The 25,859-nt window shown below is 44.9% G+C and overlaps 1 protein-coding gene across 1 annotated transcript in view; it reads left to right on the top strand.

Moving 5' to 3' along the window:
- The first annotated feature begins 231 nt into the window (after positions 1-231).
- Positions 232-25,859, top strand: part of CACNA2D2 (calcium voltage-gated channel auxiliary subunit alpha2delta 2) — a 581,166-nt gene continuing 555,538 nt past the window's right edge. Inside the window, exons 1-2 of the mRNA XM_065407282.1 lie at positions 232-600; positions 23,564-23,645. Of these exons, the coding sequence (XP_065263354.1) occupies positions 491-600; positions 23,564-23,645 (192 nt within the window). The 5' untranslated portion in view covers positions 232-490. The remainder of the gene's footprint in view (positions 601-23,563; positions 23,646-25,859) is intronic.

The following is a 25,859-nucleotide window of genomic DNA, read 5'->3' as shown; positions in this document are numbered from 1 at the left end:
GTTTGCAGGGGGCACAGGAGGGGTGGATGCATCGGGGGGCGGGGGTTGCAGCGGGGACACAGCCTGGTGGGGTGGGGGACACAGGTAGAGAGCGGGGACGGGCTGCGCTGCTGCGCCCGTTCGAGTCCGGAGCGCTCGGGCCGGGCCGGGGCGCGCGGCGGCGGCGGGCCGGGGGGAGCATGCGCGACGACGGGGCTGGGCTGGGCGCGTGCCGCCCGGCGATGGGGGGGCCGGGGGGAGAAGCGGCGAGGGGGGAGGAGGCTGGGTGCCTCGGCAGCCTATTTGAGGGAAAGGCTCCGTTTGGCTGGGCTCAGTGCTGCCGGCCGCCCCGCTGAGAACGGCCCTGCTCAGCGCACCCGCGGCGGGGGAGGGGGCGGAGGAGGAGAGGGGGGAGGGGGCGCTCGGCCACCCCGGGAGCGGGAGGAGGAGGAGGGGGGGCAGAGGTTGCTCGCCGCCACTCGCCCTTCCCCGCTGCATCTTTCATGGCAACATGGCGATGCCGGCGCAGCCCCGCCGCGCGGCTCCCCTCGGCCCGCTCCTGCTGCTCCTGCTGCTGGCCGCCCCCGCCGCCCACGGCTACAGCTTCCCGCAGCACTACACGTGAGTACCGGCCCGGCACCCTGCCCCCGGGCTGCCCCTCGCTCCCTCGGGGCAAGGCGCGGGAGGGGGGGCTGGCGAGCGCCCGGGTCCGGCACCCTCCCCGCGCCGCCCCGTGGAGAAGCGGCGGGGGTAGGTGCCCGGGTGGCGTGGGCATAGCAGTTCCCCGGGTTTCAAGGAAGATGCCTCCGAAAGTGAGGTGTGGGGAGAGAGAGACGTGTGCTCGGAGGGACAGGTGAAAGTTAATTAACGTAATGACCCGCAGCTCCTCTCTGGCAAACTCTCTAATACACGCAGCGTGCGAAGGGATCGGGGGCAGCAGTGGCGATGGGCTTTGAGTATTGCATTGCACGCCCCTCGGTATTGCAAGTGCGTGACTACCTGGAGTGTGTATGCAGGAGCAAAGATTCCTCTGTATAGGTTATCAGGCGGTGACACTCCAGCAAGTTACTTCTTTTAGGCGGTTCGTTTAGGCAGCCTTATTTTTATTTTCTTCTAATAAGAAGTTTTGAAATCTTTGGTGTGAAATCCTTCCTGTTCCCCGCCCCCCCCCCCCCCCTAAGGAAAATAGAAATAGACTGCAAGTTGCTAGAAGACTCAAACTTCACCAATGCTTGAAGGTTTCTGTTTTTTTCTTTAATACAGTTATCTAAATGTTAATTTTGATTGAGAGGAAGAAACAGAGGTTGCTTTTCTGGTTTACAGGTGCACAGTACAGCATCTGCAATCCAGGAATGCCCGGTGGAGTTTAGTACAAACTAATAATAGCCTGTGGCTGTGGAACTATCAATCTGAGGATATTTTCCCCCTCTCTGAACTGACACAAATTGATTTTAGTCTGGTGAGACAAAATCAGAAAGCATATGATTTTTTTGGGTGGAGGGAAAGGTGCGGGGGGTGGGGAAGGGTAATGAAGGATGTGGAATTATATTTACTGTTGGAGTTGGGAATTTTTGCGCTCTCACTTGTTCATTCCACAATGTGATAGCTGCCACTGTTTTCCCTTCCTCAAATCCACCCAAAACCTTTCTGGAATGTGTTTTGAGACGCCACCGTCTACGTTATGAGACGTTAAGCGTTTGTGCCACAAAACGGGGAAAGCCAGGCTGTTCAGAGTAAAGGCTGACACTGTGTCCTTACGTTGTGCTTTTCTGAAGGTGGAGAAAGGTCTCAATGACATGGGTTAATAATGGCACTGTCACCCTTAACTTTGTTTTTGCCTCCCTGGATATTTGTTGCTTTGAGTCACAATTTTTGTGGTATTTAAGAATCAGATTTATATATATATATATATATATAGATAGATAGATAGATTTGTAGCTCCTGCTTTTAAGGAAATATTTGATGAAAGACTTTTTGAAATGAATGTAACTTACTGAAGGGCCAAAATATTTTTGAATGCATGTTTAGACTCGTGTTTAGCTCTTCTAAAAAGGAAGCTTATTAACAGAATTATTTGAATTATTTATTTGGAATCATTATGGTCTATTGTGTTACTATACTAGCACTCCATTCTAAAAGGCATAGTTAGCTGTGTTATTTATTCGGCATCATACCACATCATAGAGATGACTCCAGGGCTGTTATGGAGCCCATTGTAATCATACTTCTGAGCCCACATGTTATTGACCTCTGATACTGAGCTGTTGGGATCTTTTTCTGTCAATCTGGCTGTCAAACATGCACACACGTTCCTCAGAATAAAACCTTGAGAGGTGTCTATTGCCGGGGTGTGTGGAATATGCCTGCACTGCACAAATAGCACATTTTTAGGGCCAGATCTTGCAGCTACAACTCATGTGAGTAATTCTTACTCATGTGAGAAGTCCCATTGAAATCAATGGGCCTAATTGTGTTATTAATCCTTCATCACACTAGTAATTTAAAGTTAGGGTGTGGTGGGTTTTGTGTGTGTGTGTGTGTTAAAAGTTTAAACAAGGATCTCAAATCAGGAGACATGTTTCTAGAGTAATATAATTTATTTAAAAAAAAAATTGCTTCCCTCTTCCACCCAAATTGATTAAGTAAATATTATTAAATTGCTCCTGTCTGCTATGCTAGGTTTTAGCTCACAGCAATTTTTTTTCTAGACATGTTAAACTCCTGGCAAAACAGTGCTTAGTATAAGGTATGTTTCGTTAACAGCTTCAATAGAATGACAGTGTTACCAGAATGGGCCCAATCCTGCATTGAATCAGTGGGAGTTTGACGTGTGCCAGGAATGCAAAACTGGGCCCAGTAATGACAATATATGGCTCATAAGCTTTTATAAAGCGGAAGGTTTGGCCCTAAAAGGGGGTTGTGTGAGTGTGTGCGCCTTTGCTGACAGAGGGCAGAAAGCAATTCTGGTTTATGCTGCATCTGAAGAAGAAAAGTATCGGAACTGAGACCTCAGCCTGGCCTCTTATTGCTGTGTTATTTTATTCTCATTATGACCTGTTTTCTGAACCTGGGGGGAAAAAAAGAAGTCATGTGTGAGTATTGGATGATGATGAGGCATGATTGCTGGGCAGTAGGTTAATGCCCTGTAACATGTGGACTGTAATGCCTTATGTACGGTACTCTGGAGCTCTCAGGATTGTAACATCTGTCACTCAAGGAAAGAAATATTTAACAGAAGAAAACTGTTTGTGACAGTTACTGTTATACTCAGACTAAGCCCCTTCTCCTGGCAGTTCCCCTTATTATAAGCCTCCCTCCCCCTCTTGCCGGTCCAGCGATTGAAAAGACTTAATTTAAACCTGTAGCGCAGGTATAATTTTGGAGGATTCCTTTGTTCGAAACTAAATTGGATGCTAAATTCTTCCAATTATAAAACCAATTTTTCTCTTCCATATATCAACAAAGAACAATATTGAGTTTTTATTAGAAACCCTGCTCATCTTTAGAGGTTTTCTTTGTCAGTTGCTTAAGTTGTCTCCCTTTATAGGGTCCTCAAGAATGAGGCTGTTTTTGCAGACTCCCTAGAACTGTTTCATTATGACCTAGGGCAGCATGTGCAATGATTAGAACAGTTTCCTTTTTTGGTGGGATGGGGGGAAAACAGTTGATTTTTTTGAAAGTAGGAATCGCTTTCATTGTCTGTGGCGGTTCTGGATATTGGTTTCTGGTTCTGTCCCTGGTAAATAGTCAGTGTTCCATATTTTCTCTCTCCTCCTGGATAACATGGTTTTAATCATCTTATGCTGAGCTAAGGAAGGCTCAGCTCAGCAGTTGTCCAAAGGGAAATTTCTCATTGAGATTTAGAAAGCAAAATCCCGAATTGAAACAGACCCATTCAAGCAGGCGTGCTGGGTGGTGTCCACTTGACCGACTGATTTTCTTGTTATGGGTGGGCACGTGTGTGTATGTCGTGAATGAGATTAATGGCTCTGGGGGAAAAAAGGGCTGCTGGTTGATGCTGATTTTTTTTTTCCTTTTAAATACTTAAAGGCATCAGCTAGTTGGTGCTGGATTGCAGTGAGATCCCTGCGAAGGCACAACAACTGCTGTATGCTTCCCTGATGGATTCGTCCTGATCATTGTTAGAATATAAAATGCATATTCTCTATAAATGCTGACCACTTAGGGGACTGTTCTCCTGTTGGTGCCTACGCTAAACTCCTGTTAATGGGAATTACACGTGCATAACTGCTGGAGAATAGCCCGTATATAAATTGTTATATAAACCCTGCAAACAGAGCAAGCCCATGCCTCCCTCTGTGAACCTGCCATTTATCACTTGGACTTGAAAAAAGTTGCCATTGGCTAGAGAGCGGTGACCCATTTTCTTGTAGGGTAGCATGTGTGTTCGGAAACATTTTATCCCCCATGGTGAGAGTTGGATGCTTAAGTCTCTTGCTGTGATAGCACATCTTGTTAGTTGTTTGGATGTCAGAGGAGAGGAAGGATGGCCTTTCAGTTGAGGGGCTGGACTGGGATTCAGAGAGGTGGCCTCATTTGCTGGCCCTGCCACAGCCGTTCCTCTATGAACTTGGGCAGCTGTCAAAAGTGGGCAGTGATGTATATTTTTGGTGAGATTTTTAATTTTAGACACTGCAGGCCTCGTTATCCGGAGCACTGAGAGCTCCATCTGAGGTTGGCGGAAGCTGCAGGTGTTCAGCACCTCTGAAAACCAGAAGTTTTTAGGTTGCCTCAGAACTGGCCATTTTGGTAAGTTTGGGCCTTAACCTCCTGATGTGCTTCAGTTCCCCATTCGGAAAACATTCATTTGCTATATTTCTCTCAGATGTTTGAAATCTCCTTTTCTTTCTCTCCCCTCCTGCCCCTTTTCCCAGACATCCCTTGCTCAGGGCTTTTGTCTGAAACAGCTGCATGTGAGCCTTTGCTCCTGACAGTGAAGCCACTATGGGAACCATGTCAGAATGCGTGTCGTTTCTGACCTGGCTCAGTGTTTAAGCTCATTCTGCAGGATCCCTCACTAATAGGGCCCATTTTTTTTCTCTTAATGATCCTCTATGTTCTTCATTTTCTCAGTTCTGTTCCCCCCCCTCAACCACTTTCAAACGTTCTTTGCCACAGCCACGTTCCCTCTGGCAGAGAGGAGGCCAGGAAGGCAGTTCCCTCTGTACTGCTAAGCATCCCTCAGTATGGGTTGCTCATGGGCAATATGATGATGAGGGGCGTTTCTTGTTTATCTCCAATGGATTAAATGCACCATGCTCCCTGCTTACATGAACCCCCTTCATCATGGCGCACCGGCTTGCTTCTTTCAGCCCTGGAAAGGTTTGTTTTGTTGTTATTTGTTTTAATTGTTAAGGACTTAGTTCTGGTCTTGAGTGTGTGAGGTTCCCTCTTAAATCAACAGGGACCCTCCTGAGCGCTGGCGGGTAGAATTAATCCCTCTGAATCCACAATTGGGCCTAGTCCAGAGGCTCCATTCTGAGGAAACTGTTATTTCTGTGCAAAACTTCCTTAAAATTCCAATGAAGAAGGTCAGCTGCTGGCTAAATGGGAACCTGGGAGTTTATCCTCAAGCAAGTCTATTGGCTTTTGGGCTTCAAAAGCCAGCAGAGTGCCCTTGAGGGTCTAGTGCTGGAGTGTATATTTACAGTACAACACTGTACATGTACAATAAACAACACAACTTGGACAACAGCTTTGTTTTTAAGTTGAAGAAATAGCCAAGTAGGATGGAGTTTTTTAAAAACTCATTCTCAAGCAAGTACTCCTTGAATTAAATACTCTGCTAGGAAGCACACTGTCGGAACGTTTAAATATATGCTTTCCTAAGAACCCTGGGAAAGCAAAATGTATTTCTTTAGCAAATTTGTTGCCTTTCTTGGTATCTGCAGTGGTTTGTTGTAGAGTTGCTCCTGAGTTCTGGGCTATGCACTTTGGTTTGTTGTTGTAGGGCTATACAGGACTGATAACCTGAATGGCATAGATTTCTTTGGGATGTGGTCATGGAGTTGGAAATGCACTAAACTGTTTGAGGAAAGCACATGGGCAGAATTACTCACCAACTGTAACAACCTCCCTATCATTCTTTTGGTGAGTCCTTATTTCAACAATCTTTTAATGCTGGTCGATATCATTCGAGACTGGAAGATATTAGTCAGATGATAAATATACTGAGCATTTTCTCAGAGTGAAGAATTGGTTCTTTTGTCTCTAATTCAGATGCCTGTTTACACCCACTTTTGCATGCGTGTATCAGTATGTTTAGCCAGATTGGTTGGAGTGAAGGGGGGATTGGGCTGCAGGACAGGAGACCCAGGCATATGAATCTAAATCAGGCCAGGCAAACATGTGGTATGTGGCTTCCACATCCTGTCATGCACTCCATACAAACCCTGGATCCTTTCCTGCAATTAGGAAAGTAAGCAGCTTCCTCTAAAGCTGCTTCTCAATGAGCTAATGGGGGCACAGGAGACCAATGCATGCTGAACTGTCTCCTGTGGGAGACTCAAGTTCCCAGCATCAACCGAGCTGGGGATTGAAGGGAGTGAGGGATGAGGCCTGATCCTGTCTCTTCTGCATGGTAATGCCCCATGTCAGCAATCAAATTGTTGGCCTGGGCACTTAATGGGGATATAAAACCATCAGTGAAATGTAGCTGACTATGATAAAGCCGTGGGCACTGCAGCCAAAACAGAGTGGAATTTGCTGGAGTTACGAATGCATTTGGCTCATTACATATACACAAAGTGAATGGAATTAAACTGAGGATGGATGGGGCCCAATGCATTTCTAGTGTGGATGTTTCTCAAGGTCTGTCAGATTTCTCATGTAGGAGTTAAGGGGGAGAATTTTGGGGAGCTCTCCGCTTCCATTGACTTTTTTATTAACTGGCTGTAATGGAGTTCCACCGTATCCATATCTATTCAAATAAGGAGTCAAACTCTAGCTTTCTGTGGGCTAGATTCCCCTCTCACTAGCAGCAGTGCAATCTGGGGTGACACCACTGAAATCAGTGACTTCAGATTTACATTGGTGCTGTTGAAATCAGGGTCTGTCTTACTGTCCCCTGCCGCATGGGTGATTTTTTTGGAGGAGGAGAGGGTTGTCCATTGTGAACTACTGGATTTTGCCAATTAGCGAGTAAATGAACAAGCATGATAGCGAACCAAGGATAATGCATTTCAAAATGCATGTTAATTTACCTGCCGAGGATTGTCTCTCTCTAATTTATTTATGAGCCTTCACAGCATGCTAGTGAATGTTCCGCAGTAAATTTTGTAAAAGTAATGAAGTCTTAGCTGTTCAGGGAAGGCTTACATTTCTAAGAAGTTGCAGGAGTGTGTGGGGGGATGAGAATGGGAGACCGCAGTTTCCATGTGCAAATGATGAGGTGTGCAGCGAAATGAAGCGCAAATTAGTGAGATTACACCGTGCATCAGAGCAAAAATCACTGTGAGGTTAGAAATATAGTTGCAATTTATGCTGGGGGGGAAAGAACACAAATCAAATGCCCTAAAGACTTGGAGTCTCTTATCCATGAATAATAGTTACTCATGTGAGTAGTCTTAAAGTCAGTGGGATTACTCACTCCAGTAAGGGTTATTTCCATGACTAAGGGCTGGAGTATCAAGCCTTGGGGTTGCCTATAAATTGGCTAGATAAAGCTCTGTGTCTGCTTTTTGTGTGTCATATTGACAGTTGGAGGGCAGGCAGGTGGGACCACGTCAACGTATTGCAGAACAAGTGGGTAAGGTTAGTGGGAAAGGGGATTCTGTTGCATCAGGCAACGTATAATGTTTCAGCTGCATTGGAAGCTCCTGTTCCAATGAACTGCATGTGGTTTTAGGCACTAGCATGCTTGGTTGCGCTGGGCTGGTATGTAGAAGGAAGGGCAGTGTGTAGTGCTAAGCGAGGAGACCGTTTAGCTGTACAACGGTTCCTGCTCAAGGTTACCCAGGGAATCCAAGCCCTAAGGGGAGAGTGCTGAGTATGTATCAGCCAGCAATCATCTTGAAGGCCCCCCCAGATGTGAGCTCTGGCAGGAACTAACTGGCCCTCGCGGTTCCCAACATCCCCCAGTTCAGAGCCGACACTCCATGATGCGGCAGGCCTGGCATGGGTTTGCAGCTGCCTCCGCGTACCTGACTTGTTGATGAATAGAAGCATCGTCAGTCCCAGTTTCTTTAGTTCCTTGGCCTTCCTGCACACAAACAGATTTACCCCTTAAACTGTTAAATTGGTGGAAAGAATTGGGAGAGAGTGTGAATCCATCTCCACTCAAGTGACAAACGAGGAAATTATCTATCTATAATATAGACTCGTTACAAATTCCAGAACCGGCCCCCAGAACACTCCTTCAATAGCAAGACACCGATCCCAGGGGGCATTTTATATACACCCCAGCTTGGTACAAGGGGTCTAGAGCCTCTGTTTCTACTCTGAGTGGCTGGTGTCAGCTGCTATGCTCCAGGTGATTTATAAAGCTGTCTCACTTATAACGCTCCCTCTGAATCAATGAGACTCTTGTAGCTAGGTCCTTAGGTTCATAAGCTTTGCATAAATCTCTTCAGAATGGTCAAATGGTCACCTAGTTAGGGGCTTGGTGCAGTGACAGGAAGAGATAAAGTCCCCTGTTCCTAGTTAGGTTTTTTTGCCGCTGTAAAACAGACTGAGGAATAAAAAAGTGAAGAAGAAGCTAAGCAGAATACCTAATATACAATTTTATCAGGTGTTGAATGTTCAGCCAAATTCTGGGCTATGTGTGGCTGAGCCTCTTTTACTGCTCTATAATGAACTCAGCAGAGCCAAGAGGAGCCAAAGTACCATTTCCTCATGTCTGGTGTAGCCTTATAAATTAGAGCCATATACTTGAGCATTCACAGCTGATAACATATTTCTTGTGCGGGGGGGAATAAAACAATGCACCTGCACTTCCACTGGGGAGTATAAGGCCTGTGTGCTGGCAGGGGCTCTGCAGGGGGACAAGAAGCCCTTGCCCAAGGTAATGGTAAACGTTTTTGCAGCCCGTCATGCATAGCAGGGGAAAAAAGGTTGGAGGAAACTGCATTTAATTATTCAAGGCCTGCAAGCCAAAGAGAGGTCTGTGAGCCTCCAACCAGTTAGAGATGTATCACAGCTTCAGAGAGGGTTCTGTGCTTTCCCCTCCCACCCAGCCCTTGCTGCAAAACTGGGTATAAAAATCAATGCCTTCCCTCCACATATGTACCTCTCAGTTTTTATTTATTCTCTTTGTTTTGCTTGGGAAATCTTAAAAATTGTAGATCAGTGACCGAGCCAATGACATTGCTCTGCCTGCCATGGAATGACAGCCATTTCAAGAGCACAGGGAGGGAGTGAATGAACATTAGCCCCCCTCCCCAAACACATCATGCATTAGTGGGCTATTTTATTGTTGCAGTTGAACCATCCTGTCTGTGTAGCAGAATTCACCATCTTCAGTCTCCTACAGCAAAAAATAGCCCGGAAGCATGTTATTTGCAGGCGGAGGGCCATCCAAGTGTTTTCAAGGTTTGGGGCCAAATTTATCCTTAGTGCAACTCTGCTAAAGGCAGTGGAGTTAGATCTGGAATGAACTTGGGCTTTTGGCTCCATTTTTAAAGAGGATGGAGGTTGTAGTTTTTTCTGTCTTGATTTTTATCTTGGTGTGAAGGAAAGAAACTCATCTAATTTACATACATTCATGGAGCTTCAATACCTCACCACTTATTCCTAGGAAGCCTTATCTATCCCCTCCCCACACATGTGACCTGATGTCAGAGATGCCTTGTAGATGTTTTTGACACAAACACCAACTTTCCTCCCCTTGCCCCAAGACTGAATGGAGCACCTCTATGTCATTCTTTTTTACTGTCTCTGTTGGCCTTGGAAATAAGAACATAAGAAAGGCCGTACCGGGTCAGACCAAAGGTCCATCTAGCCCAGTATCCTGTCTACCGACAGTGGCCAATGCCAGGTGCCCCAGAGGGAGTGAACCTAACAGGCAATGATCAAGTGATCTCTCTCCTGCCATCCATCTCCACCCTCTGACAGACAGAGGCTAGGGACACCATTCCTTACCCGTCCTGGCTAATAGCCATTAATGGACTTAACCACCATGAATTTATCCAGTTCTCTTTTAAACTCTGTTATAGTCCTAGCCTTCACAACCTCCTCAGGTAAGGAGTTCCACAAGTTGACTGTGCGCTGCGTGAAGAAGAACTTCCTTTTATTTGTTTTAAACCTGCTGCCTATTAATTTCATTTGATGACCCCTAGTTCTTGTATTATGGGAATAAGTAAATAACTTTTCCTTATCCACTTTCTCCACATCACTCATGATTTTATATACCTCTATCATATCCCCCCTTAGTCTCCTCTTTTCCAAGCTGAAGAGTCCTAGCCTCTTTAATCTCTCCTCATATGGGACCCGTTCCAAACCCTTAATCATTTTAGTTGCCCTTTTCTGAACCTTTTCTAGTGCCAGTATATCTTTTTTGAGATGAGCTGTCTTGACTCAGTTTCTCTTTGGAGAGAAATATAATCAGCTCTGCTTCTTATTCACTATCTTGAGGGGCCTGATGAGGATTTGGGGCAGCGTTCTCACCCCAGTGAGGCAGTGCTTATGGTTAAGGTGGTCCAAGCTGAGGCAGCATTTCTTTTACCTGCCTTTCCTTGCTCTCTTAACCAGGCATCCTGCAGGGTGAAATGGAACTGTAATGCCACTCTGTGGCCAGTTGTGAAAGGATGCCTGAGAGCCAAGGTCTGACATAGGGTCTGATTTCACCATCATGCCTGCTTAGATAAATGGTTTCTTTTCCCTCTCCCCTTGCACTGCGCTGTCTTGTACACCATACCGTTCTGACAACCCTGTTTGTACCTCATTTGCCTCAGAAGGTACAATTTTATGTTGTCTGGGATCAGACTGAATACTCCGGCCAATATGCTGTGTGGAGAATTGCCCATGCTGGTGTGTGAGAATCTTTTTCTTTTTTTTTTTTTCCTCCCTCCCCCCTCCTTCCTGACATCTTTCAAAGTAGAGTCTTGCACTGGCGGTTCGAGCTGTTTATGAATGTGATTACATGCACTGAAAGCAGCTTGTTTTTTGCAAGAGCCACTTAATAAATGTCACTTGTTTGGTGGCTTTCAGGCAACTGAGTGTGTGGCCTTCTCGTCAGGGAGTGAGCCTTTTATATTGTGTGAGATCATAGTTAAGTGGTGGATGGATGGATGTGCCCATGGCCAGAGTCAATATTTGTTTGTATGATAGGTTGTACAACCTATTGACTTTCTTCCCTAACTGAATTTACCCATTCATGTAGCCATACCACATAGCATTTGTGACCTCTCGTAAGATAAGCAGAGTTAGACGTAGGCAATACGTGGATGGGAGACCCTTCCCAAAGACAACCAAGCAGGAAGTGGTGTTGATGATTTAGCAAATTGCTTTATCCCTGACTCAGGAGGACAAGTGCGATATCCCAGTGTGGTGTTGGGGAAGGGGAGTTGCTGTGTGCCTGAAGGGGTGCTGTCTCAGATATTATTATGGAAACTAAGGCCCTGACTATACTGGGCCAAGTTATAATTTTGAATAATTTTCATCTGCCTGCTTAAATTCCTGCTCCTGTTTAAGTGGGTGCAGAATGTATCTTTACTGCCTGGTGCTAAAACTGTTGTATACAGAATGGCAGCTGCATTTTGGGGGTGATATTTATAAGTGTAAAGTTTGAAGTTGTCTAAAGCATTTGAAGGTTGCGAGAGGTGCAATATGACTCAATAAATAAATCCAAATTCAGCAGTCAAAACATGGAATATTCTGAATCATGTATTGAATATTTTTGGCAAATCTTGTGAATGAAGCCAGCGCTGTCCTCATTTGGGTCACAGCAATGAAACATGTCATTGTCACAGCCTCATTCCTTTTATTCCCACTTTCTCTGCTGTCACTGTACTTGGACTTGGTATTTCAGGATTGATCACTTGTATATATTGTGGTGGTTGTATTAGAGGCCTGAGCCAGCAGTTAATTTTGAACTCTGAGTGTGACCCTGAAGAGTGTGTGCAGATCTTAGCACACACTCTTTGTTGAAAATGCTCAAGTTGCTTGTCCTAGTTATGCTTCTGGAAAATGAGAGCCGTGTGATACCACGGCTTCTGTCAATCCGTGGCTTAGCAGGATGGATATGCCAGGGAAATGCGTTGCAGCTTGACCTTGACTTTGAAAAACCCATGCAAAGACCATTGTGCCAAATTCATCCTTGGCCTTCCTCTACTTGCTTCAATGGAATCCCCCTGGGGGGATAAACTTGGCCTATTTTGTTCTGTGCTAGCTTGTGGCCGTTCCTATTTCCTACCTACTGTTTTTTTTTTTTTCCCCAGTATAGATCTTCAGGGGCTCTTGTGATTTGTATGACTTTGGTGAAAGGTGACTGGTTGTCAGCCCTGCCTGCAGTAGGCTCTGTTAGTGGCATGGCCAGATCCCCAGTGGAGCTGCAGCTATTTACACCAACTAAAGAGTTGATTTATCTGACTCAGTCCTGCCCTTTTGGGTGTGTGGATAGTTATATTTTCAGGTCCCATTTCATTCCCCCCCCCCCCCCCCCGCTGAAGTATGAGCACCTAGGTGTCTTTCTCCTCTCGTGTGTGCATCCTTGGTTCCCTCCCCATGCCTAGTTCTCCCCTACATAACTCTTTCTTTTAGTGTGTTTGCTATAACGTTTGCACTTCAAAATGAATGACTAGCTCAGGTGAAACAGAGGTATGAGTTGACATGACAAGGTCAGGCAGTAAGTCAATAGCAGATCTAGGACTAGAACTCAGGCCATATAATTCCCAGATACCTGCTCCTCCCAATGGACAAAGCACCTTCTCTTGGAGTCGATGCATCTCGTTCTATATACTGATGTTCTGTGAGTAGAGACGTGGCTAGGAGAGTTTGACCTCTAAGGAAGAATCCCTCTTTCCCTGTCTTGGGGTGGATGGGAATTGTCCTTGTGGAATCCAGACTCTGGGGGCCAGACTCTGGCAAGTGCCTTGGCACCAAAGCGAGGCGCTTAATGTATGCTTGAACAGGGCTGTTTCTCTGAGGAGTTGAGAGAAGAGTTGGAGAAATTGCTGCCAATTGCTCAACGTGTCATAACATCAGGTGTTTGAAAATTAAAGGGGTGCATTTTGCAGCATAATCCATAGTATGTTTGGTTGCTTGTGCTGTGGAAATTATGGCCAGGCAACTGTCCCAAGAAAGCGCTCTTTTAAAATTACATTTTTGTGCTGACAGTGCACCAGCTTCTGTCTGTCTGTATAAGGCTTGTGTATCTTGTCTCCTAAAGGCAGAGCTAGCTCTTGGGGAAGCCTCAGCACAACTCCTCTCTCATCCCACAAATATTTACCCCTTAGCATGTCTCCCATGATCTCATTTGAACGTTTCCAACTGGGGGTGGAAGTGTGTGTGTTGGAGAGAGAGAATTCTAGAGGCCATTAGCCTGGGTAATTTACATGCTTCTTGAGCCTGCGCCTGGGGAAATATATTTCACAGGTAATTTCAAATCTCGTGGCGTGTGGAAGAAGTCATTATTCTAAATAGAAAGGGGTTGATGATGTCATAAGACCCATCAAGAGTGCCACATTAAAAACTGGTTTTGTCTTCTAGAAAAAAAAATACAAAAAAAAAATCTCTGAATATTCTCTGAACAAGCTTTTTGGTTGTCTGCAAACAAGAATTTTGATTTCATAAATGAGTATTGGCATCGAAAACAAAAAAGTGAATTATCTTTGGTTCCCCGGTTTCTATTGTGCATGCATATATGTGTGTGTGTGTGTGTGTGTTAGGGTTGGTAAGCACTGCAAGTGCCTTGGGGTGTCACTCTCTGTGGGAGCATCCTTCCTTCTGAATTGATTGTTGCCTCCTTAAGTGGTATGTCTATGCTGCAAGTAAAGGTATGCCTACTCGTGCTAGCTTTAAGCTAGCTAGCATGGGTAACAACAGTAGTGTAGACGTAGTAGCATGGGCTTCAGAGCTGCCCAAGTACATGCACACTGGGTACGTTCTCCGGTTGCTAGCACGTGCTGCCACATCTACACTATTGTTGTTACCTGTGCTTGCTAGATTAAAGTTAGCAGTGGTATACCTATCCAGGCTACAGACACACCTTCACTTGCAGTGTAAATGTACACTTTTGAGGCTTGAGCACAGAATTGGGAGTCTGGAATTCCTGGGTTCTAGTCCTGGCTCTGCCTTTGACTGGCTCTGTGGACACGGGCAAGTTACTTAACCTCTGTGCCTCAGTGTTCCCTCTCTGTAAAAACGGGGAGAATAATTACCTGTGTGTTATGGGGATGGCCTAGTTAATGCTGAACAGCTCTGTGACAAGGTTGTCCAACGGCTTTTCCTTTGTAAATGTCACTCAGCCAGAGTCCTTAAGCAGCTCCAGAGTGGGTCTGGCAGATCAGAATCAAGGCAGGGCTGTGGTTGCATCACCTGTTTAAGGCTGCTGAGGTGTTTGGGGGAGGCAGACACAACTTTACCTTTTTTCCCTGCCTTCTCCCCTTCTTCCTTCACTTTGCCTAAGCTCTAAAATGTACAGGAAAGTGGCTTCTTTAAAAGAAAAGACCAGCTGTAGCACTGATCTAGTTCTTCCCCAGGCCTCGTAGGGCAAGCTGGGTTTTGTGTTGTCACTGAAGGGAAACTAGATTGTATTCATTTATGGTGTTATGTGAGCCATGTGCTTGAGGTTTGGGGGTCTGTGACCAGCTAATGCTGAAATTTGGCCCCTCATATTATGCAGCACCGATGGATGAGGCTTTATGCTTCCAGAATCCAGATGTGTGCACCTTACTCTGGTGCTGATTGGATCCAAAGGTACTGGAGGCAGCTCTTGGGCATGAATCATAAAGCACTGAGATAATGGCATAAAGTGCAATCAATTAATTGTTAAAAGTGCTTTTTCTCCTCCTTTTCCCTTGAGTGCATTGCTGAAAAGGAACATCCAACATGCAGCTTCTGGGAACAAGGTAGCCTGCATGTAAAAATGACAGGGTCCTGGATGTTTGGCTATCAAGAGATCCATTGAGTGAGCATCACTAAGTGCTTTATAATAACAATGATTATACCACCCTCTCTCTTTATGCCACTCCTATTGTGGTCCAGGAATTCCTCAAGTGGAGTAATGGTGGCGAGAGGGGTTTTAACTAAACACATATCTAGTGAAAATGGTGCACAGAAAGCCCTAGAGACGTGTATATAATGTTGTGCCAGTCTACTTCAACCAGCCTAGGAGACGGTGTGTTAATGCAGTTAGAAGCCGAGGAGCAGTGGAAATGGTGTGGCTGAATGTTTCTCGTATCTGTAGGCCCTCACAGAAGAGGTGAATGATACCTTTGCTTGGCCAGGGGTGAAGTTGTAGATGCCAACTTACTTCAGGCCCAGCTCAGCACCAGCTAGCCATCAGGCTTACTGTAACTGAATATTATTGAACCTTTTGAAGGTGGCCTGTGTTTTAAAGGCCTAATTAATCACTGCAGAGAGCCCAGTGTAGGTTAGCTGAGACATTAGGGGGAATGACGTAGGGCGTGGCCCTGCAGCATGCTGGGGTCAGGAAGGGGGACCCAACTGGCCTCTACCAGTCCTACTGTCTGTGCTGCTTAATAGCTTTTCACTTTGGAATGTATTTCTTGCCATGATAAGCGTCTTGTGGTAAGATACTCCAGCACAGAGCCGTGATCCCCTTGGTGGGCTCTTTCTAGCCCGGAGTTGTGGCCGTGCTTACAGATCCTGATTTCCATGAGCCCCATTATCTACTCGACAGGGTCTGCCCCACACCCTGTAAACTAGACATTGTGGAAATGAGAGACAAGTGTAAGGTCTGTTTAAAATCTTATTCCAACAGGCAGCGGAGGGTTGTTCCTTACAGTCCATTCCCCAATGTCTGGATCAGTCCAGTTTCTTAAATGAGCCAAGCCAGGGGACTTTTACCATTTCTCTTAGGGGAGACTGTTTGCATTCTCCAAAATATTTTCTTCTCAAGAAGTTGTTTCTACGAGGTGTGGAGGATGTTTAGACTCCTCAAGTCTCCTAAGGGCCAATGACCTTCGTCATGTTGGGACCCTGCATAGAAATGGTGGGAACATAGCGATGCAGCCGCATTTTAGCTCTTTTGTGTTTTTTATCATCACATCACCAAGCAGTGTCCAGGTGCCGGGGTGCAAACATTCTGATGGTGAGATGCTGCAGAAGAAGTTGACTCTCAGAACGTGGTTAGGAGATTGTGTCTGTCTGTCTGTCTGTCTGTCTGGGCGGGCTCTGGTGACAAAGGATGCCAGACTAAGAGCGTCTGAGTTCTTGCCAACTCTGGCTAAGTCGGTCTGATTTGCTTTGCTAGTTCTCCAAGCTGTGGAGCATGTGTTCTGGTCCCCAGCTGGGTGCTGGAATCCCATGAGTTGCTTCGTGGAAGCTGGGACTGCTCTCCTTTGGGCAGCTTTGCTTTCCATCTGATGTTCGTTTCCTGGAACAAACGAGAACTGCAATGATCTCCCCCACCCCTCCCTGTCTGCCTCCCAAGAGAGCCATGAATTGTACACAATAAACAAATAAACCAGTGTGTCTGTCATTGCATCATAAAGTCAGTTAATTCATGCTGCTCGCAGAAGCTTTGCTAGACCTGTTCTCACCTTGCAGTAGGGGATGGGATCTCTTCAACCCCTCCATCCTCCTCATGGCTGAGAGAGTGGTGAAACAGCCGAGATAGTGGCAGCACAGAGGGAGGTGTTAATGTAAACCATTGTGCACCTAGCTGGTTGAATGGTGATGCATGGACGTTGTCAGTCATGAGGGCTTGATGGGGAGTGAAAATTACAAGAGGATTTGTTGGGTGAACTTCCTTCAGGCAATAAATAGGCTTTATAAAACTGACACCTGTTCACTTATTTATTAAAGCAGTATCTTGCAGCTCTTCAGTTCTGTTACAGGCTTTAAGAGTTCAAGGGTGTGGTTCCAATCTCACTGTAAAACAGTAGAAACTTGGTGTAACTCCACCAACTTCTGTACGGTTACTCCTGATTTACACTAGTGTAGGTGTGATCAAGGCTTTTGGAAAGGGGGGGGGAGAGAGAGAGACTTGCTGTTTTGGCATTGGCTTAACTTCTCCGTGCCTTGGCTGAGGATAACCTGCCTTGCACCTCACCTGCATGATTCTGCTCTCACTTAAACAACTGTAACCCAGTGTTGCTACAACATCAGACTCAGGCTCTGAGAGTCTGTGAGGCTTAGTTCTTTCATGGATGAAAAGAACTTTGGGATCCTCAGGTGGAAGAGCTGCAAAATAATGTTGCTAAAATTCCAGTGCCCTTCATGTGATGGCTGCATTTCAAAATGGTCACGTAATGAAGAAACCCACTCTGAGATGGATAGTGACTGGTTTGGGGAGCCCCATGCTGCGATTGCCTTTCCCTCTGCCTCACTGTCTGCAAAACAGATTTCCTGTGGTGTGCTTTGCTGGTTGGTTTTTTATTACCAAGGGTGTGTGTGTGTGTGTGTGTGTGTGTGTGTGTGTGTGTGTGAGTTGTGATAAAGGGATACATCAAACTTGCGGGGACCCTTCTCAGTACCATTAAGTATGGTATTTGCTACATTTCACCGCTTAACTTCTCCTTTTTCTATTGGCCAATCATCTACAAACAGCATGATTTTCTCAAGCCTGTTTTTTAATTTATTCACTGAATTATCCTTTGGCCTCCAGCTTCTCTGCAAAAAAGCTGGTTGTGAGTATTTTATATGCAAAGTTTGAAATTCAAGGTATTTTGACAGGACACATTGATCACATGGTATTGTCTGTTCCCTGATTGGTGGAATGTAACTCTTAGATGGCAAACACTTGAGTTTTCAGGTTCAAAACTCATTTTCCAGGAATATTCTCTCGTATTCCCCATAAAATTGGCTAGTTCTGTGAACATTCCTGCCAGTTATACTTGTTCACTAGACTATTTGTGGTTAACAAATGGAGCACAAATTAAAGTGCGTTTTGTTACAAAATGTAATCTAGTATTTGCAGCATTTTGTTCACATCGTTTGCCCAGGTCTAGGTTGCGGGCCCATAAAGCCACCTCCCCAAATTATCCCTCTGATTTTTATTTACTTATTAATTTTTACACCGAGGTCTGGAGGACCCAGCTGAGGTCAAGGCCCCTCTGTGCTAGGTGTTGTGTACACACGCATTAAGAGACTGTCTGCTGCAATGAGCTGACAAGACTGAGTGGGAGGGGAAAACAAAGGCACAGAGAGGGGATGTGCCGTGGCTGAGGTGATGCAGCAGGTCAGTGGAAGAGCTGGGAATTCCAGTCCAGGGTTCTATCTAGCAGACCATCCTATCTTCTTAATAGATCTTTCTTCCATTAGATTTCTGGAATTTCTCTCTCCTTCGTCCCCCTCCAAGGTGCTTTATTGTGGGGTTATAGTGGGTGAGTAACACCTTGAGGTGTGTGGGTGTGTATCTATCTATCCATACATATATATATTTGTATATAAATATATATACACATACATGCATGTGTGTGTATGAATTGTCCTGGTATTTTCTCGCCCTTATTCCTGGTAAGCACCTGTGCACATACATGAAATTAACAGGGAGTCATGAAAATGACAGTATGGGAGGCTTGAAAATGACTAGCAGAGTGGCCAGCAATTTCTGTGGCTGTTCTGTTACAAACCAGTACTCTCCAGAAGTCCTGTTCAACAACAATAAATGTTAGGTGATATTTTTTTTTTCTGGTCGGTAAATATTGGCTTATATAGGGCTTCCTCTTTCAGATATATAAGAAATGAAGAATGCACACACGTGTGAAGGTAGCTGGAGAATTAAGCATTTTGAAGAATAAGCCAATTAAAAGGGAAAGTTCCTGCGCAGCAAATATTGGACAACACTATAATTAATAACCTTATTAAATAGCGATATTTGGGCATTGAACCAAAACCTAGGAAGCATTCTTGGCTGAACACACAGCGTTAAGTATGTATGCTTGTACAAAATACTTTCTGTATAACCCATTGAGCCCTGGGGGAGCATATCCTCTTAACAAGTTGTTTTTCCCCTTGTCCTTTTACATTCTTGAGACCACAAACAAATGGAATTGACCTGGCTTGGTGGCTTGCTTGTGAGTGAGGGCTGCTGTGCAGAAGACCAGCGCTAAGGAATGCAGTCTGTTATGTACAGTAATTGGGGGGGGGGGGGGGCCTTGGGTCAAGGAAGGGGTGTTCCCTGACTCCACAGGAATTCTCCCAACGAACGCTCCCAGGAATGGTGGTGGTGGCAGCAGCTCAGACGTATTAACCAAAGTCTTCCATGGAGGTATGGGCCCTTGAGAAGGGGGACTGGCTTATGTAAAATGGGAAACTTGCCCTGGGCCCAAACCAGGTATGTCTAGAATAGGAGAGCAGTCAGAAAGGAGATCCACGCCTTTTCTGGAGGAATGTATGTGCAGGTGCAAACTTCTCTGGCTCCCATATAGCGCAGGTTGGACTGCAGCACTGGATGCGTGTGCTAGTGTAAAAAAAAAAATGTATCTAGTCTCTAAACAAAAAATCAAATATGCAGATTATGAAATCAATTAACATTTGTAAAGCTTCCTTTTGAGGAGACAATGACAAAGGACGTTGTTGCATGTGGGTGTTTTTTTTTTTTTAAGATTTATTTATATTCCTTGTTACAAATTGTACAGCAGGTTATAAATTGTGCAGATGGGGGAGAAAACCACCAAGCACACACCTTTTTTTTTTTTTTTTTTTTTTTTTTGAGTGTCGGGAATTTGAATTTACACATTGCATCCACACATGGTCAAGGGTCTGCTTTTAGCAGGGACTTAGGTAAGCTGTGCAGGATAGTCTTTAAAGGGGGTGGAGGGTGGGACCATGAGACAGCCTCACTATGGTATGCTGGTGCCTATCGAGCAACTTGCTCAGTGGTGACCCAAAACTCTTGTCTTTGGGATATCTTCCTCTCCCATATTAATTCACTGGAGAAAGATACTTCAGGCTGCTGCAACTGGAATTAAATTCAGGAAAAGGCTTTAGCACACAGGTCGCAAATGGGGCCTTGTGACTGGTAATGCATCTGTGTCAATAGTATCCCAGTAAGTGCAGCGGCCTTGCTGTTTGCTTTATATTTTATTTATACATGCCATTTCACAAGAGCGGTAAGACACTCTGGGCCAAGCATTTCGAGGAATTATTGCTCCTTGAGCCCCGTAACGCCACCTGAGGCGTGCAATAATGGCCTAGAGATGCAATGACTGTCATGTCTTATTGCTTACAGCTTCCATACCAGAGTTGCTTCAAAGTAAAATCTCCATGTGCATAATGGCATATCAGTTTCTTTGCCCTTTTCATCCTTGCTCTAATCCCTTTCTGTAAAATTTCAAGTGGAACAATCACAGAAGCAGGAGGTCAACTGAGATAGAAGAATAGTAATATATTTTTAAATGGTACCTTCCTACCCAGAACATGGCAAGTGGTGGGTGAAGAGGTGATGCCAAATTCTAGGATGTGCCTGGCCTTGAACATTCCTGGTCACCAAAATCACTGGCCCCAAATATTATAGTGATGGCTGCATTTAGAAATCCATAGATATAAACCAGGTCTACACTACAAACTTTTGCTGGTGTAGTAATGTCAGGCAATTATTTTTCTTTGACCATTCAATACTGAAAGAAGCCCTAGTGTAGTCAGTTATACTGGCAAAAAAGTCATTTTGCTGGTATAGCTTGTTTTGTTCAGAGAACTGGCGTAAGCACTCTTTTGCCCATGTAAGCTGCATCCACACTAAGGGAGTTTGTTGGTACACTACAGAAGGTTTGCCAGTATAGTTATAAGCCAGTGGTTCTCAACCTTTCCAAACTAATGTACCCCTTTCAGGAGTCTGATTTGTCTTGCATACCCCATGTTTCACTTCACTTGAAAACTACTTGCTTACAAAATCAGACAAAAAAAAATAAGTGTTACAGCACAGTATTACTGAAAAATTGCTTACTTTCTCATTTTTTACCATATAATTATAAAAATAAATCATGACCTCCTAGGTTAAGAAACACTGATATAGTATTTAGAGCAGTATAAACAAGTCATTGTCTGTATGAAATTTTAGTTTACTGACTTTGATAGTGCATTTCATGTAGCCCGTTGAAAAACTAGGCAAACATTTAGATGAGTTGCCATACCTCCTGGGGGTACATGTACCCCTTGATAACCACAGGTGCAGGCTAGGCCAGAGATACTTGGATATGGAGATGCTGGTCATGGCTCCAGAGTTAAGGCTCAGTTGAGTTTTGCACTTGAAGCAAAATTCCAACCTTTTTTCTTATGCATGGAAACATACCTTATCTCCTCCCCAAAATGACAGCACTTATTGTTTGGACACAGAATGAATTTTTTGTAGATTTAAGTAACTCAGTTAATTAATTTGAGTTAAAATTAATTTAAAAATTAAGAAAATGAGCACCCCATGTCAGTTTTATGTGTATGTCTTGAATGATCTTAATAACAGAATAATGTAGATGCCTCAAACTTCCCATATAGTTAGAACTCTCTGAAATCTTGTGCCTTGATGGCACTTGAAGACTTTTTTTATTTATTTTTTTGTTAAGGATTAATGGATACTGGATTAGATGGGCTATAGGTTTCATCTGATATGGCAAGTCCAGTGTTCCTAGAGAGAGATGGGATGGACAGATGCTGTAGGTAGCTAGAATTCAGTGAAAGATGCCAGCTGTGTAAGCTCCTTGGAGGGCTTCTAGAACTTGTAACCCTCCACCTTTAAAACAGCTGTCCGTGTGGCTTTGCTCTCTGCTTCTCAGAGAAAATGTCTGCTGCTTTCTTGCCCATATGCTCCCCTGCCTGCCTTCTCCTCCTCTACCAAACTCCTGAGGGCAAAAATCATAGCGTCACCTGCTTTAGAACATTAGACCAGTTTAATCATAGAGATGGGGTTTTCAGCATGATTAATTCTGTAAGCTTGGATTGTGCAGCTATACCAGCCTTCTGTTGGCAGCCTCCTGTGTAATGTTAACAATTGGCAAGAGCTCCACCTGCGTGAATAACACGGGTGTCTGCCGGACCAGATTCCTGTTCTCCTTAGGTGCCTCCACTCCAGGTGTTTACAAGTGGTGCTTCTGCTCTAAAAGAGAAGCTCTGTGTGTGTGGGGGGGTTCCTCTAGAATTTGTGCCTAATGGAAATACATATTGGCCCAAGGCTGACAATCATTAGACTGTAAAATACAGTACTACAATCCTCTTATAAACTCATAAGTTGGGTTTCCCCATCTCTTGTCCTTGAAGAGAAGCTAGTTTGGTTCAGTGGCAGCAGGGCTGTAGCGTGCGTCTGTAAAGCCCTGATCTGGGGGAATTTTTCTGGATTTAAAATGGGCCAAGGCCGATAGCTCTATTTCTTTCTGCCCTCTCCACTGCATGATCCTACTTGCTGTGAGGCTGGCTTCCTACTTTCCATTACTGGCCTCAGTTTCGTCTACTCCTCTTTGGCTCCTTTTTCTGATGCAGCACTTAGAGATAAAAGGTGCCATGGGAATAGCACTGAAAATAATAATAATTGGGATGTAGACAAGCCAGCAGCACTTTTCCAGGCCAGGTGGGAGATTTGACATTTGCATGGCCAGGAATTAGAGAAGTCAGGAAAGCTCATTAAAAGCAGAGGAGGATTAAAAGCTGTGGATTTGAAGAGTTTTGTTGTTGTTGTTACAACTATATCTATCTATATATATATTTTTTTGGGGTGGAGGGGCGAGTATGGAGTGTGCTGTGGACAAATGCAGGCTTGCCAGCAATGGGAACTCTTGCCATAAAGTGATCTGTACAGAGGAGTGACACGGTGTAGTCCATGCTGCAGCTTCCCATTCTGGTCAAGTAACCCAAGAGGCAGCTTTGCCAATAACTTCTCCTCAGACCTGGCAGCACCACCTCTTATGGGAGTGAGAAATATTGGGGCTGCTTATTAGCTGAGCCCTGGGATTCTCCTGATCCAATATTAGGCTCCCAAGTGTGTCAAATGCTGTCTTGTGGCCTTGCAATCATATAAATTAACATTGGAAAAGCCCTGTTATAGCCTAGAGTCCATTCCCTTGCTGGGGCAGGGCATAGTCCCCTGCCGGAAGACATGGCTGATCCTGAACCGGTTCTACGGGTGCTCTTGGCCAAACAGTCCTGCAGGAGCGATAAGCTGTTCTCCATAGCAAAAGCCAAGTACTGAGCCACCCAGGCCTTGAATAGTCCCTTTGGAGTTGCATGATGCTGTCTCTCTTGCTTAGTAAAAGGGCGAAAAGAGGCACTTTGCAATTTCTGTTTTGCCTACCCACCCCTTCCCCTTTCCTTTGTGTGTAAACTTAAAAATCCTGAAGCCCCAGCCATAACTCTAAGGGCAGACGTTCTTGGTATTCTGCCCACATCTGGTACTGCAGAAACAGAGCGCAGTAAACTTAGCTGTGGGCACCGATTTCCTTCCTCCCCCTTCGACTAGCCTGCTGATCTAATTGTCAGGGCTCTGACTCTGTGCGTCTCTCTCCCCCTCCTGCAGGATGCAGTACTGGACCAGAAGGCTGGAGCAGGAGATTGATGGAGTGATGAGGCTATTCGGTGGTGTCCAGCAGCTCAGAGGGGTAAGCTGTCTCTCTTGCCCTCTGTTTCCTTCCTTGTGGCACTGAGCAGCTCTCCTATTCTAGAGAAGCTGCCTGCGTGACCGCTTGTAATAAGTCACCGTCTCTCTGTGTGCAGGGTCGTGGCTGCCTGTGCCTCTGATTGCTAGTCAGTTTGATGCATTTATCAAGTGTGCATGTGTGTTTTGTATCCATCTACCTGGGTTTCTATATGGCTGCACATGACTGTTATCTCAGCACTTCATTGTGTTCTTTCCCTGTACTGCACAGCGTACACACACTAAATCCAGCTGTTTGTGCTGCCAAAGAGAGACAGTGCTCATATTCGCCTTGTAAATTTAAACTCTCACTCTTAAAACAGGCTGCATAATCTAGAATAATCTGAGTGGTTGGTTTGCATCTAAATACCATAATGAAACGTGGTGATTTTTAGTTGGCGAATAACAATCTGCTTCCCCGTGTACAGGTGTTCACAAATAAAACACCATCGCAGAGGCCCCTGTTTCCTCACCCTTCTGTTCCTCATTGTCCAGCTAAGCTGAGAAGCCAGAGACTGAATGGTCTGTGGCAGCAGAACTCCCTCCTCGTTCCTGGAAGTGATTCCTCCAAGTCCGAATTGGGGTAGTGAAAGGGAAGCCTGCCCTATTTCTGCCCATGCTGTACCGGCACTATGGAGAGAGAGAGAGAGAGAGAGAGAGGGGACTTCAGCCTCTAGGGCCTCCTTTCCCTCCTTTTCCCAACACTTCCACCCTCACCTTATTAGTTATTTTAAATGGAATAATCTGAAATAAATATTGAAACACTGGAGGGGTAAAAAGCAACAAAGTCTGTGGCACCTTATAGACTAACAGATGTATTGGAGCATAAGTTTTCGTGGGTGAATATCCACTGTGTCTGACGAAGTGGGTATTCACCCACGAAAGCTTATGCTCCAATACGTCTGTTAGTCTATAAGGTGCCACAGGATTCTTAGTCTGGATCTGTAAAAAGCAACAAACACGACTACCCCTCTGATACTGGAGGTGTGAGGATCCTAAAGACATCAGGCTCTTGCAGCATGCTAGATATATTGCTCCACCACTACAAAGCAATATGTAGTATATTTGTGTCTGAATCTTTCATTTACACTGGTTTAAAACAGGTGCGACTCCTTTGTTTTGACAGCAGTTACTCTAGTTTCCTACCATTGACTTTGTGGCCTTGTCTAAATGCAGAAGTTGCACTGATTTAAGTTTAAATTGTTTTTTAAAAGGATTGAGTTAAACAGGTGCAAAACCCCATGTAGACGTTCTTCATTTGGTTTATTTCAGGTTAGCTTAAATCACTACTATTTGACTTAGGCTAAATGGATATAGGCCAGGTTTATATTCATTTAAGAGCGACCACATCACCTTTTGACTCAGTTTAAGTAAACAAGTTTTAAAATCATGCTGTTAGTTAAATTGGGGCAACTTTGCGTATAGACAAGCTCTCGGATCAGAACTGGGCTCTTGGTGTTGAACTACCAGCACATCCTGTATAGGGTTAGACATCTATATGGTTGGTTGTGTGTGTGGAGACACAATGGACAACATGCTCTTCAGAAGAGCACCTAGGAAGGACCACTACTTAGTTCCACATCTGCGACCGCGCATTCATATAATTTATTCTCCTTTTGCTTTTTGCTCCCATGCACGTTAAATAGGTGCATTGGAATCCAAAATGAAATGGTATTAGACAGAAGACTAACATTAAGTTGCGCTCTACTTTATCAGCCCTTGTTTCCCATTGGCCAGTCAGTAAATTGTAATTCCTTGTGAGACCGGTAGGGGAAAGAATGATGGAATGAGTGCTGCTTTCAGTATTAGAGACTGGTTATGCTGTCTTCTGAGTGCGGGAAATCTGGAAACCAAAAGCAGAAAGAAAGAAAATGTGAGGTTGGAGGTATTGGGGCTATTTCCAAGTCAGGACCCAGATTTGGATCTGATTGTTGTAGCTGTACAATGGGCTGAACCAAACAGGTGTTTGTCTAACCTGCTCTTAAAAACCTCCAATGACAGAGGTTCCACAACCTCCCTAGGCAATTTATTCCAATGCTTAACTACCCTGACAGGAAGTTTTCCCTAATGTCCAACCTAAACCTCCCTTGCTGCAATTTAAGCCCATTGCTTCTTATCCTATGCTGAACAATTTTTCTCCCTCTTCCTTGTAACACCCTTTTTATGTATTGAAAACTGT

The sequence above is a fragment of the Emys orbicularis genome, chromosome 7 (genome assembly GCF_028017835.1).
Source record: "Emys orbicularis isolate rEmyOrb1 chromosome 7, rEmyOrb1.hap1, whole genome shotgun sequence".
Taxonomy (NCBI): Eukaryota; Metazoa; Chordata; order Testudines; family Emydidae; genus Emys; species Emys orbicularis.
The sequence above is the reverse complement of the archived record's forward strand: the minus strand, read 5'-3'. Positions and strand labels throughout refer to the sequence as shown.